Source organism: Poecilia formosa, unplaced genomic scaffold, assembly GCF_000485575.1.
Source record: "Poecilia formosa unplaced genomic scaffold, Poecilia_formosa-5.1.2 Scaffold153, whole genome shotgun sequence".
Classification (NCBI taxonomy): domain Eukaryota; kingdom Metazoa; phylum Chordata; class Actinopteri; order Cyprinodontiformes; family Poeciliidae; genus Poecilia; species Poecilia formosa.
Genome location: NW_006800092.1, coordinates 264,920 through 278,003, shown reverse-complemented (window position 1 = coordinate 278,003; position 13,084 = coordinate 264,920). Strand labels below are relative to the sequence as shown.

The window sequence follows — 13,084 nt, the reverse complement described above, 5'->3', positions numbered from 1 at the left end:
GGTGGCGCAGGAAATGAAAAGACAGTTTGGGGCTCTGTTGCCTTAATGGAGACATTTTTCCAGTATGTAATGTATGGTATCAGGGCTCAGCCTTTACATCGATACATGGAGGTGGTTTGGACATCTGATCAGGATGCCTTCTGGATGACTCTGGAGGATCTTGCTTGCACTTTTTTTTATGTTGTTTTATACCCACTGTCTTTTAGATTAAACATGTTCAAGAAGCTTACCTCTGCCCTAATGTCTAAATGGAACGACACAGATGCCGTATGTTTGATTTGTAATAGTTTTTAATCCTTACTAACGTTGCTACGTTGATCACATTTCCCTCGGAATACTTTTGTAAATGAATTTGACTTCCCTCCTGCAGGTGGCAGTAATGCACCTTTCAGTTGGTTTGCAAACCTCCAGTTACACGCACCACGAAGGAGAGGAACAAAGCCTGCACATTTCAACTGCGTAGGAGCATCTTGTGAAGTGTGTGAGATTGCTTTAGGAAAATCTCAGCATGGCAGACATTGCAACTACTGATGAGGAGCCAAAGCAAGAAGAAACTACCGCATCGGTCCTCTCCGAGACGGATGAGACATCCCAGGAAACACCCAACGGCGTGAAAACGTGAGTAACAATGGTGCTGTGCTCCTCCCTTCAGGAGTTGCTAACCATATGAGCTAAAATGGAGGCTTTGGGTGCTAACTATTGTTAGCCTAAAAGTAACCAACTTCTGCTGTAAAAAAAAAAAAACCCAAAAATCTATACTTTCGACTGTATGGTGGATATTATATTTACACACCATCTTAAGTCAGAAGAGTTGCCTTACAGATTTTAAGAACGTGGTGTTAATTTAAAACGCATAGCAATGGGCAAGCTATGCTAATTATTAGTTCGCTTGAGCTAACAAGGGTTAGCGAACACTTAAAATTCCATGCTTCGAAACAAATCTTGTTGTATAATAAACTTATATCAGGCCCATAGATAAAAATGTGTTGGTAGAAAGCACGCAGCTGCAGAGCTGCATTAACTCGGAGGTGTGTTTTCTGTGGCCTTCAGGTAGCGAAGATTAGCTTCCCAGTGATGATGAGCTAACATATTAGATTGTCAAAAACCCATAGCCTTAATCAAATCGCTCCGAAAACGTATATCTTGCCAGATCTATTAAAGTTCAATAAGTCTTTTTCAAACATTAATACATTTGTTCTATATTATTAACGTTAAGATATACATTTTTCACAGATTTAGACGTAATCTAATTCCTATTGTACTATATTTGGTAATGTAGAATTGCTTACATAATATCAGCATATGTAATTAAGCAAAAAAAACAAATATGTTTCTACCTCTGTGGGAAAGTTGACTGTTAATATGAATTGGGACTTAATATGACATTATAATGATGACTAAATTCATTGGTTTGGAATTGGCAGCACAGCAGTGATAAAAAATATATCAGGTATGTTGTAATTGTCTCACCTATACTGTATTAAGCAAAAGTGCTATTAAAACGGACTGACATTAAAGTGAAAGATAATAAAAAAAATGGAATTACTTATACTCGTATTATTGCATGATGTGATTGCATGACTACGGTATGTTGTCTGTCAATGGGTTATTGTTTAATGTTTGGCTCTTGTCGCTTCTTAGGGACAGCGAAGAAAGCAAGCAAAGCAAGGAAAAGCATGATGGGAAAGAGAAATCGTCCACCAGCAAAAGAGGAAATCGCTATCATCCCTACAAGGAGAAACACGGAGGGGAGAAGAAGAGTGCTCATAGGAATCGCGTGTTCATCAGCAACATACCTTATGACATGAAGTGGCAGGCAATCAAAGATCTCATGCGTGATAAAGGTAATGTCCCCAAGGGATGGGGATGGTGTCTTCCCTTCTGTCATCTGATCTGACTAGAAGTTCTTGACCTTCTGATTACCAGATGGGCCGTCCTCCTTCTAGTCGTTTAGTTTGTAGTTTCTCTGGTAGTTCTTATAGCAAAAAAAAAAAAAGAAGAAATATAATAGTGTGATTTTTAGGTTATTGGTGTTCTAGTAAAATTCAGTTTGGGCTGATATGTGATAAAAAGGAGATGAACTTGGTTACATTGTCACGTGTGTTTTTTTTTGTTTTGTTTTTTTTTGGGGGATTGTCAGCTCCAAAGTGAATCTCCAAACCAGTCTTAGAATTGATTGTTGAATGTTTATCTACGTTTTTTTTTTGTATGTGCTGCAAGGCAAATCTTGATTGTGAATCAAAAATATTGTAATGTTTTCACTTTTAACCTAGGGGGGAGTCAAGAAGCCATTTTTGAGCTTAAACGACAGCATTAAACACTCTCACTGCCATGAATGGAATCTGTTGCTAAACTGATCATGTTGAAGTGTTTTGAATTTCCCAGGTTGATTGTAGCTGTGTTTCTCTCTGGCCTTGGCCTTTGGGTGTCTCAGTCACTGCCCAGAAAGGCATGGTGTTGTCTGGTGGGATGTTGGTCTGGGCTGACTGTTGATCATTAATGGGACATCTCCATCCGTAGCGGCATTGCCAAGGCCAGCGGCGACTTGAAGACTTGGTGACTTAAATTACTTTTGTTCTTTTGGTATTTTTTCCTTTGTATGTCTCATGTAGTTGGTGAGGTTACATACGTGGAGCTCTTTAAGGATGCTGAAGGAAAGTCAAGGGTAAGTGATGTGGCCAACTTGCTGCACGAGGTTTTAAATGCCCTCAGCAGGCTCTCATTAATCATGTGCTCTTTTAGGTTCTGATCCTTTGGCTCTACTGAACTGGAGATACTGTATGTTGTCTTTAGAGCCTAATAGACGGATAAAGATAGATTTTTCACTTAAATGGGAGATGTCCTGTAGACTTTTGGAAAACGTAGCGCAAAGAACTCTGCCGAGTCAATTTTTGCATTTGTTGTTGTCATTTCAATTGGTTTAAAAGTTTGATTGTTTTTGGCCATTTTTCCAAACTGGAATGTGGGTTGTGGGATTTTTACCTGATTGGTTGAGCCTCATGTCAAAGAATCTTTATTTTTCACAATATGGCACAGTTTTCTCTTCAGTGGAGCGAAACTGTTTTGAACATTTTCTTTTCTTTCTTTCTCAGTGTTTTTATATTAATTTGCTCACCTGCATTTCAGAAAGTAATTGTATACTAATGTAAGTTTCCTTAGTTGCTATAATAATTTTTTCGTTAATGTAATTGTGTTGCAGAGTAAAGGCTTTAATTGATAGTAATATGCTGTGCATATGAATGCCTTTTTAAATGAATTTGAACCAAAATGTCTTGTTTACTATTAAAACTCTACTGCATATTATCACAGATGAGCTCAGTATTTATAAAATGATGCTTTTAATGTTTTCAACAAACACAACCAAAAACCTCCAGCTCAAACCTCCAGCTCAAACCAATCTACATAGTTTGACAGTACATCTCTGAATGTTGTTGAAACCATGTTGATGCGTACACTACATATATTTTGTTCCATTTGACTTTAAACATGATATTAAATGTATTTTGTTTACTCCTTGGGTGCCACCTGGATTCTCCTGCTGCTTTCTGATCAGGGTTGTGGGTAAGAATCTGCTTTATATTTTCAAACTTACCTTTAATTTTTTATTTTCCCTTTAAAAAAAAACAAAAACAAATGTTTCCTGTTGTCTGCTTATAACAGTGTGGTAGAGTTCAAAGATGAAGAATATGTTAAAAAAGCCGTGTCAGCTATGAATAAGCATGACCTGAGTGGAAGACCGCTCAACATCAAAGAGGTGAGCGTAAATTATTTTCTGTCTAAACATTTTATTTGTGATGGGTTTTAACCAAATGTTTTCATGGTTTACTTTTAGTAGCGTCTTAATTTAAGGGGAAATAATTGTGAGCGGATTTAATTGTCTCCGGCCATAACAGATTTCAAGTTTGAAGTTAAGTTTGCAATGTGGGTGTAACGATACATAAAGCTATAGTGGTGCACAAGAACAAAATATGGAAAAATTTAAAGATTGTAAATGTTTAATCATGTAGAATATTTAAATCTAGAAATGATAGCTGCATAAGTTAATATTTTATGCATAATTCTAAGATTCTATTAATGTCAGAAGCTTATTAAAGTCTTTCCTCTTTTTTTTTCTTTTAAGGACCAGGTTTCAAACACAAATATAAATAAACTACCAGAGTTGCTATGGCTAAAACTTTTGTTTGTGTTTTTAAAAACAGAGTCTGATTCCATCAGTTTAGCCTTTTTGTAGCTGCAGTGGAATCTGCAGCGAAATATGGATCATGTTGATGTTGTATAAACTGATCTCCACATGATGGATTGCTCTTCACACCACTTTGTCGATGTCCTCATAGAAAATTGCTGCAGTTTCCAAATTTCTTTTCCCTGAGTGACAATCTCCATCCTTCAACAGTGAGGTTATCAAGTTACATCCAGTGTAATAAAAGGCTGCATGTAAAATTTTGAATGATTTTTTTTTTCGGCTTTATTTTGTCACTCTTACTTTACATAACGAAACATATTTATAATTATAATTGATTTCTTTAGTTTTTGCCAAGTGACATTAAGTTTAAACTTGAAGCCTTTAGTTGTAGATTATGCTTTCATTTGTTTGTTTTTGTCTTGAAACATGTTTTGTATTTAAGGACTATGATGGTGAACACGCCCGGCGTGCTCTGCAGCGCATGGGAGGAGGTCAGCATGGGGGTCGTGGGCAGGACATGGTGCCTGGTGGGATGAACATTCCTCCTTCGATTGCCAACAACCCCAACATCCCGCCAGAGGTCATCCACGCGCTGCAGGCCGGCAGACTGGGGAACACCGTGTTTGTGGCTAATGTAAGATCAGAACCACGGGCCTTTGCTCCCTTCCAAGTAAAACAAAGGTTTAGTTTAAGGTACATTTGTGCTTGTGTTCTGCAGCTGGACTTCAAAGTGGGCTGGAAGAAGTTGAAGGAGGTGTTCAGCATGGCAGGTGTGGTGAAGCGAGCTGACGTAAAGGAGGACAAAGACGGGAAGAGTCGTGGAATGGGAACGGTTACTTTTGATCAGCCTCTGGAAGCTGTGCAGGCCATATGTATCCTTTAAAACCTAAATATTATTTTAAAAAAAGAAACACAACCTTCAAATATCTCATTTTACTTTTGTCCTTAGCTATTGTCTCAGCCATGTTCAACGGCCAGATGCTCTTTGAAAGGCAGATGCACGTTAAAATTGTATGTCGAATTTAAATCTTATTTGAAATTATTGCCTCTAAACCCTGGCAGAGATCATAAACAATTTAACATTTTGTATATGAACTTGTAGGATGAAAAGTCTCTTCCCCCTGATGATTTCCTTCCAGTAGAAAAAGCACCACAGTTGCCACGTGAGTGAGTCTTTTGCTCTGTTTTTACTTCACAAAATTCTAATGTAGCTGTTGAAAATATTAGAGAGGTTGGTAAACGGAAAGCACCATTGCAGGACATTTTCTTTGTGATCTTGGAAGTGCAAAACATCCTGAAAGGGGTGGATGATTTTAAATTTCGACCTTTTTTCATGGGATTTTTTTTTCTTTTTCTTTTTTTGATGTTTCAGGGGGCCTGGGTGGCATCGGCATGGGTCTGGGGCCGGGAGGGCAGCCCATAAATGCAAACCGCCTTAGTGGTGGAGGAGGAATGGGCTCCATGGGACCTGGAGGTCAGTCAAACACATGTTTTAGTTGCTTCATACTGTGACAATGCTGCTCTTCCTATTTACAAACTACCTTAAAGAAGGTTTTTATAAATGCGTAGGTTTTTGTGCATCGCTTTGATGTAGCCTCACTGAGACGTTCTTCTGCCACAGGTATGGATTCAGGTTACGGAGGAATGAGCAGGCTTGGAGGTAAGATTTTGTTTATAGGGTTTAGTTTAGTTGTCCCTGTTAACGACTAAACTGATCCCACTTAATGCTCTTTTTAACAGGAATAAGTGGGAGTGGAGGCTACGGCGGCATGGACAGCATGGGCAGCATGGGGGGCTTTGGAGGCAGGGACATGGCGCCAGTTGGCAGAATGGGAGGTAAGAGGGCATTTTCACTCAAAATGCACACAGATTAGGGTCAGTTCAGTCACATACAGATACAAGCCACTTCAGGCTGAGGGAAGGTTTTAACATGTGGGGATCTGTATCGATCAGGAATGGGCGGACTGGATCGGGACTTTGACATGCCCATGAGCCGAGGATTTGCGGATTCCTTTGGAGGAATGGGTAAGAGTGAAATTCATCTGTCGATTTCATATTCATTTATTAATTTATTTGTCTCATGACGTCTTTGAATTTTTCATCACACCTAACTTATTTTGTAAATTACCTGTTAAATGAATTAAATATGGACCAATCTACCTTCTGTCCTTTAGGTGGTAGTTTTGGAGGAGGCATGGGACACATGGGAAGTGGTTTAGGTATAGTAAGAACTCAAACCAGTTATTTTGAATGTTTCACAACTCTATCTAAATTCATATTAATATAAAGCACAATCCTGTACAGTAGAATCCAAAACAACCTGTTGGGTCATGTATAACTTGAAATAAATATATTTATGAAAGTCATTTAAGCATTATGACATGTTAAACTCTAGTCTTTTTAGCTTTAGTGTGGTTCCCAAATAATGTATGGCTTTCATGGCCACGTTTTCATTGCAAATTGCAAAACAATCCAATTTGACAATTTCCATCCCTCTGCATTTTTATTCATGTTTTATTATGTTTCAAACTAAAGTATCATTTTAGCTTCAGTGGGGTCTGGTTATTTCAAATAGAATAAAAAGCTTTTTGGTCACTTCCCAATGATATTTAGTGTTAAAATTCCAGTCATATAAATCATAAAGATGGTGCACTGCTGGAATCCATTTCCTTGGTAAAGCATTCATGCTCCTGTATAACAGGTGGTGGAATGGGCAGCATGTCCATGGACAGAATGGGCCCCAGCTTCGACCGTGTAGGCATGTCGGGAATGGACATGAACCGTGGCTTTGGAGGCTACGGAGGTGGCGGACACATGGGTGGAGGCATGTCGGACAGGGGCTCGGGGTCCAAAGGCGGCTGCCAGATATTTGTGCGAAATGTAAGTGTGGCCAAAAGCTGCTAAAGTCTCATTTAGTGAATATTAGTAATGAAACTTTCAGCCAAATGATTCTTTTATTTTTTACCACTTTATTAATGTTCGTTGCACTTATTTGTTTGAGGTGTACTGATCAGGGTTTCTGATTTTTCAGTATTTGACCTTCCTGTCCCGAGCTGATCAATTGAAAATGAGCTAATCTTAATCTCTGTTTGAAAGCATTGGTGCATCTCTACTTTCTGTTCTTTGCTATATGCTGATTGATAAATCTGTGTTGCAGCTGTCCTATGACCTGACGTGGCAAAAGCTGAAAGACAAGTTCAGTCACTGTGGTATGAATTAAATTTATGGTTTGATGCTTTGACATTTCAATGCGATTAACCGAAGAACTAACTAGTCTTCTATTCAGCCTTAACATAAACCATTTTTAATTGATGCTAGTTGCGTCATTCGGTCATTGCTGATTCTTGTTTCCTGCAGGTCAGGTGCTGTTTGCAGAAATCAAAATGGAAAATGGGAGGTCAAAGGGTTGCGGGACGGTGAAATTTGATTCTCCAGAGACCGCAGAGAAGGCCTGCAGGATGATGAACGGAACCAAGATCAACGGCCGGGAGGTGGACGTCCGCATTGATCGCAACGCTTAGAGATTTTGTAGAAACCCCCTCGTAACTCACTTTACACTTTCAGACGCCCGTACCAATCATTGTTTTGTTTTAAAAACACTATGACTTCATGTTTCCCTGATTTCATTTGTTTTGTTGGTATACGACATAGCTGTTTTACCTTTGTTTTATAAACCGAGTTATGATTTGTCAGTTTATTTGAATAAATAAACTTTTTAATTTTTAAACTGTGTGCTTGGAAACTTCTTCAACTTGTAAGCTGGACCTAAGATTTTTGTCTTTTGAGTGTCATTTCTCAACGCCCTTGTGTGTCAGTTTCAAATTAGTAATGACATTTATCAGGACACTAGTAGATGTAAAGTTTTGTACATTTGAGGAAGTTGGGGGGGATAAATTCCCATTGTTTTAATCATTGCTTGATGATTTTTACTTTTAGTCATAAACATGAATGACTGTGTCAGAGTTTAGGATGTTTATAACAGGATGAATGGAAATTTTTTACTATTTATGGCTTGTCCTCCCTGGTGATAAAACCTTATCAGGCTGCATTTCTGACTCGACACAAGAAGCTGATACTTCTTAGGATGTTCAGTTTATTTTTGGACATGTTTATTTGAACTTTTGTTAAAATCTTGCATAGTAAAGATCTAAAGAGGTAACCAATCATGCATCCGCTTGTGTGGTAGTTTTGTAACTGGTGCCTTTGCTCCTTGACATTTGTTGATCTCAACAGCTTAACATTTTTGGTGGGTGCTGGGGGCCGTTGGCCTCAGAAAATGTCTTCAGTCCTAAAAAGGTCAGGCCTCAGTCACTGCACAGCCGTATGGGATTATTCCCAATAATCCCCATCTCGTATAAAATGGACAGAGTAGCGAAGAGGATGTAGCAAATAAGACTGACAATTCCCAACTTCCAGTCCAGCCTCCATCCGTTGATGTGCACCGCTACAAAAAGGAAGACGATGGAGAGAAGTAGCGTGGCTGAAATGAAGATCAGGCCAGTGCTGTTGACCTCTACTGGGGTGTTGGTGTCCACAAAGGCAGTCTTGATAAACCAAGGCAAGCCCAGGCACAGCATGTCAAAAACATTGGAGCCCACGATGTTGGACATGGCCATGTCGGCTTTCCCTGAAAAACAGAAAATGTGGTTGGATGCTGTTCTGGTTCCGCTGCCATTGGCTGGGTTTTTCTTGGACAGTATTACCTTCTCTAGCCACCATCACACTGGCAACTGTGTCTGGTATACTGGTTCCAGCAGCGAGTAAAGTGAGTCCCATCACTGTGTCGGGTATGTCAAGGGTTTCACCTGTGAAAAGAAATCAGATTACATCTCCACCAACAAAAGCAGGCTTTGAAGGAGTTACCATAAATCTTATTGAATCTCTTCCAGGGCATGATATCTAAAAGAACATTCATCCATGTAATCAGTCTTCATAGTTTGCTGTCTCTATAATCTGAAGAAATCAGTTTTGCAGTTCATTCGTTTTAAAAAAACGTACATAATTATTGTCCGTGCTCTTTTGTCTTAAGTGTGTTCTTATCTGATGGGATACTAATCTCATTATGCTTCAGGAGACCTATGGCTCTCAAATGGCATCTGTCCTAATGTCTTGGTTCAGCTTTGCAGTTCACATTCCTATTGTACATAAAGACTGAATCTGTTCATGAAACACTTGCCGGGTATTGTGTGTACGTTCAGCACTCACATGACTTTCTTTAATCAGGGTCGTAATCCTTCTATGACTGGTTTGGCTCACACCCCACTGGAGCTACACTGTAGTAACCCCTCATTCTCTGGGACAATGGCATCTCAGGAATTAACCAGCAGACCCACATGTGACTCTGCAAAGTAGACGTTTTTCTCACAAGTCTCAAACACTTGTGATCCACTATGGTTTGCTACAGAACCTGCTGGTTCAAGCCTTCCTTATACTGAAAACACACAACTATGGAGTACAGAATGATAATGGGTTGTGAATTTGTGTAGTCTAATTTTACATTTTGAGAAATGCTTTACACAACACTGAAATGAAGTGAGGACCTTCCAAAATTGTATTGAGGTCACCTTAAAATGGGCAACTTACCTACAACTGTGACCATCCAGACCAGCACGTATGTGAAAGCAGAGATCCAGACTGCTGACATGAAGAAGGTTATCATGAACCATTGTTTCCAGAAGCGTCTCCTGCAGTCGGGGATGGTGATGAAGAGCAGAATGATGACAGGCAGAGACAGAACCCACAAGATCCTTTTCACGTCACTCTCCGGTACAGCAAAGACACTTCTTTGCTCTGTTGGGATGAAGATTGACAATAAGATCTGAGACACGGGATTAGAGCTGCAGTCAAAGACATCGTGCTGAGAAGGCCTTGTATTTTGTACCTTCAGTAATCTCATTGAGACCATGTAGGCTGAGCGACAGGTGAGAGTACCCCGAGTCGTCTTGAAAGATGCCGCTGTCTGTTCTGGAGCGACCACGGACTCGCAGGCTGGTATCGTTCCAGCCCATCAGGGGCTGCGTCTCACGCTTCTCAGCAGAACCTGAACCCAGACAGGTGCAGCACGGGCTCAGCTTCCTCAGGACAAACTCGCTGATGCGGAGGTCAAAGCACAGAACCACGATGTAGACCCCGTAGACCAGCAGTAGACAGGCTGCCTCGTACCTGTCAGCAGAATGGACGCAAACATTCAGTACCGGCTGAAGAAAAATCCCTTGATGATGCGTTTCATGGAGAGTCTCACATCTTTTAGTTGGGTTTCTTATTTTTTAAGGGAAACTTTCCCCTCACGTTTCGCAACATGAATGGCCAGTGTGAGGGACTGCCTCAAAGCCAGTGACTATCCACTGTCCCTACATGCTCATCTAGGAAAAGTGAATACTGCAAGTCAATGACTCGATGCAATCTGCTGGGTTTTCTTGGACAAAACACTCTTTTTTTTTAAAGGTTTTATTGGCTCTAGTGGCCTTTATTTGATAGTTAGTTGACAGGAAGGTGGGTCATGAGAGAAGGGGGAAGACATGTGACAAAGGTCACCAGGCCAGGAATCAAACCTGCGACAGCCACATCAAGTACTAAGGCCTCCATATGTGGACTGTGCTTAACCCCTGCGCCACCACAGCACACCCAACAAAATGCTTTTTAAACCAGTTTGAATGATAAACTGAATAATAAATAAACTTGATTAATGAGTAGGTTCAATTGGAATGTACTTTACTTTGCCTTGAATGTGTCTGCATGTGTTTGGACTGCATTGGCTTTTCATTTAGCTACACGTTCCTTGGGATGATGTTGAGAATTGGTGCTATATAAATTGAATTGAATTGACATTTGAATCGATCTCTGTGGGAGGCTCTCCTCAGAAAAACCCAAACATTCATCTGTCTTGTGCTGCTGTAGTTATTCACAACTTGAGCCCAATGCACCCTGGTCCTGCCATCCGTAAACTACATGTCACTAAAGAAGAAAACAATCTACTGATTTAAAAAGCTAGTTTATGAATATTTTCAGGTAAGAATTTAATTTTGGGGCACTGGGATTTGCATAAACCAGATTGAACCGGTGCAACTCCAAATCACAACAGGAAAAGCAAGGTCCACCTTTATATTGTTTCCAGGACCTTTGAGCCCAATAACTCATGGTTTATTTCAAAGAAAGGACATGCAGTGCCATAAAAAAAACACGATTTTTACCTCTCATATGTTTCTAAAGTTCATACTGTTTTGGCACTCCTAAGTGTTTCAAATCATCAAACTAATTTGAATATGATAAATACAAAACCCTTTTTCAAATAATATGAAATGAAAAGCTATCCAAACCAATCTGGACAGGTTGGTAAAGAGAGAGGTTGCCACTCTTGCCCCCTGTTCCATATCCAGTATGGCTGCCGCACATATAAAACAAAGTGAAGGGTGCAGGTATGAACTATTTATCAGCACTACTGAGGGTCTGCAGTGACACATATATCATCTACATACAGGAAAATGTTCTTTTAGTTTTTGAATCCATAAAGTAGAGAGAAACAGATAATAGCACATTTCACCAAAACAACTTTGGTGTGACAACGTTTCCCAGATCGGAGGCAAACTTATGCCGAAAGTCAAGAAAACTATGGCAGCATCTAACTATGCATGTTTCGTGTCCAAAAGTTATTGTTTTATATTTTATCTGCAGTTATTGCTAGATTATATACAGAATGATACATAACTTTTGATCTTTTACTACACGTTTGTAGTTATATTGTCATGTTGATTGCTTTATTTTTGGACTGACATTCTGTAAGCTGGCTAACAATCAAAGTAATACAAGAAGGGTAGTAAGAAGACTGTTCATTTGTTTTGTGATCTATTTTCACATTCTCTGGGTCACGGGTTTGCAATAAACATCTGTATTTGTCCTTTATAACCAACCATTGTATGTTGTGCAAGACCTGAAGATCATGTAGCCGTCAGGTGCTGAGTCACTGCATATAAATCAAAAACAAAAACTCACCAGAACACTTTGTTATCGGAAATGATCCCAATAACAGCGGCAACACTGATTCCGTATGCCAGGCAGTCTCTGAACAGGGGCCAGCAGGTGAGTCGTCCTGCCTGATAAGGGAATCAAAAATAAATGGCTTATATTTTATACAAAGCAACATAGCCAGACTATCTCTGACCTAGTAAAAACTCATACACAAGGAGGTGATAAGGGGGTAATCTCTACCGGGATCTTTTGGGTTTGTTGTTAAAATGTACCATAGAGGCCAAAAGTCCACAGGCTGCACAGATTCCGAGTAGATTGTACACGGCAGATCCCACAATGGTGCTGATTCCAATGTCTCCCTTGGTCACAAACACCCCTAATAAAAGAAGCACACAACAAAGTTTGATGTTGGATCCAGGAGCAATGAGGAAGTACTTCTAAAAAATAATGAAAAAGACAAAGAGCATGCAAGGTTACCAGGTCACACCAGACCAGGTCAGGGGACATATATCCAAACTACATAGAGTCTAGTGTGCATACAAATAATGTTGTCCCTATGCATGATTACCAAGAAAAGCTGTGACCAGTTCAGGTGCAGAACTCCCTGCTGCCATGAACGTGGCTCCTGCCACATCCTGAGAAAGTCCCAGACCTGAGAGAGACCCGAGAAATAAAAAAAATATTAAGCTATTGGTCTGAAAAAAAATATCTAGCAAGAAAGTTAAGGTGTAGATTTCTACTATAATGCATTTAGTTAAGTAGGAATATTGAATATTTATCTGCAATGCCGGCACAAAACACTGAAATTAAGCAGGGCGCCACAGAGATTGCTTTCGTGTCACATATATTTGAGAAATAAGACCACTTTTAAGCTTGATGATTTTTGTGTAGCAGATTTTAAATACTCTGAAGTATTTTAAATACTTCAGAGTATTT

At 39.7% G+C, this 13,084-nt stretch overlaps 2 protein-coding genes across 2 annotated transcripts in view; one reads left to right on the top strand and one right to left on the bottom strand.

Annotated features, from left to right (window-relative positions):
• Positions 1–398: 398 nt before the first annotated feature.
• LOC103146146 (myelin expression factor 2) lies at positions 399–7,907 on the top strand. The gene is made up of 17 exons (XM_007563923.2): positions 399–618; positions 1,642–1,844; positions 2,613–2,665; positions 3,554–3,561; positions 3,661–3,754; positions 4,626–4,817; positions 4,902–5,055; positions 5,145–5,194; positions 5,286–5,346; positions 5,556–5,657; positions 5,805–5,843; positions 5,924–6,019; positions 6,137–6,208; positions 6,358–6,402; positions 6,885–7,063; positions 7,341–7,392; positions 7,541–7,907. The coding sequence occupies exons 1-17, from the start codon at positions 509–511 to the stop codon at positions 7,702–7,704; spliced, it is 1,674 nt and encodes a 557-aa protein (XP_007563985.1). The 5' UTR covers positions 399–508; the 3' UTR covers positions 7,705–7,907.
• Positions 7,908–8,177: 270 nt separating this feature from the next.
• LOC103146145 (sodium/potassium/calcium exchanger 5) overlaps positions 8,178–13,084 on the bottom strand; it is an 8,142-nt gene continuing 3,235 nt past the window's right edge. Inside the window, exons 3-9 of the mRNA XM_007563922.2 lie at positions 12,717–12,800; positions 12,421–12,524; positions 12,173–12,273; positions 10,065–10,345; positions 9,767–9,973; positions 8,887–8,988; positions 8,178–8,810 (exon numbers count right to left, since the gene is read on the bottom strand). Of these exons, the coding sequence (XP_007563984.1) occupies positions 8,488–8,810; positions 8,887–8,988; positions 9,767–9,973; positions 10,065–10,345; positions 12,173–12,273; positions 12,421–12,524; positions 12,717–12,800 (1,202 nt within the window). The 3' untranslated portion in view covers positions 8,178–8,487. The remainder of the gene's footprint in view (positions 8,811–8,886; positions 8,989–9,766; positions 9,974–10,064; positions 10,346–12,172; positions 12,274–12,420; positions 12,525–12,716; positions 12,801–13,084) is intronic.

Excerpts from the sequence above, each read along its gene's own strand:
- LOC103146146 (XM_007563923.2), top strand. The coding sequence starts at position 509 with ATGGCAGACATTGCAACTACTGATGAGGAGCCAAAGCAAGAAGAAACT. Across the intron at positions 3,755-4,625 it reads GACCGCTCAACATCAAAGAG|GACTATGATGGTGAACACGC; the intron begins GTGAGCGTAAAT and ends TTTGTATTTAAG. Across the intron at positions 5,844-5,923 it reads AGGAATGAGCAGGCTTGGAG|GAATAAGTGGGAGTGGAGGC; the intron begins GTAAGATTTTGT and ends TCTTTTTAACAG.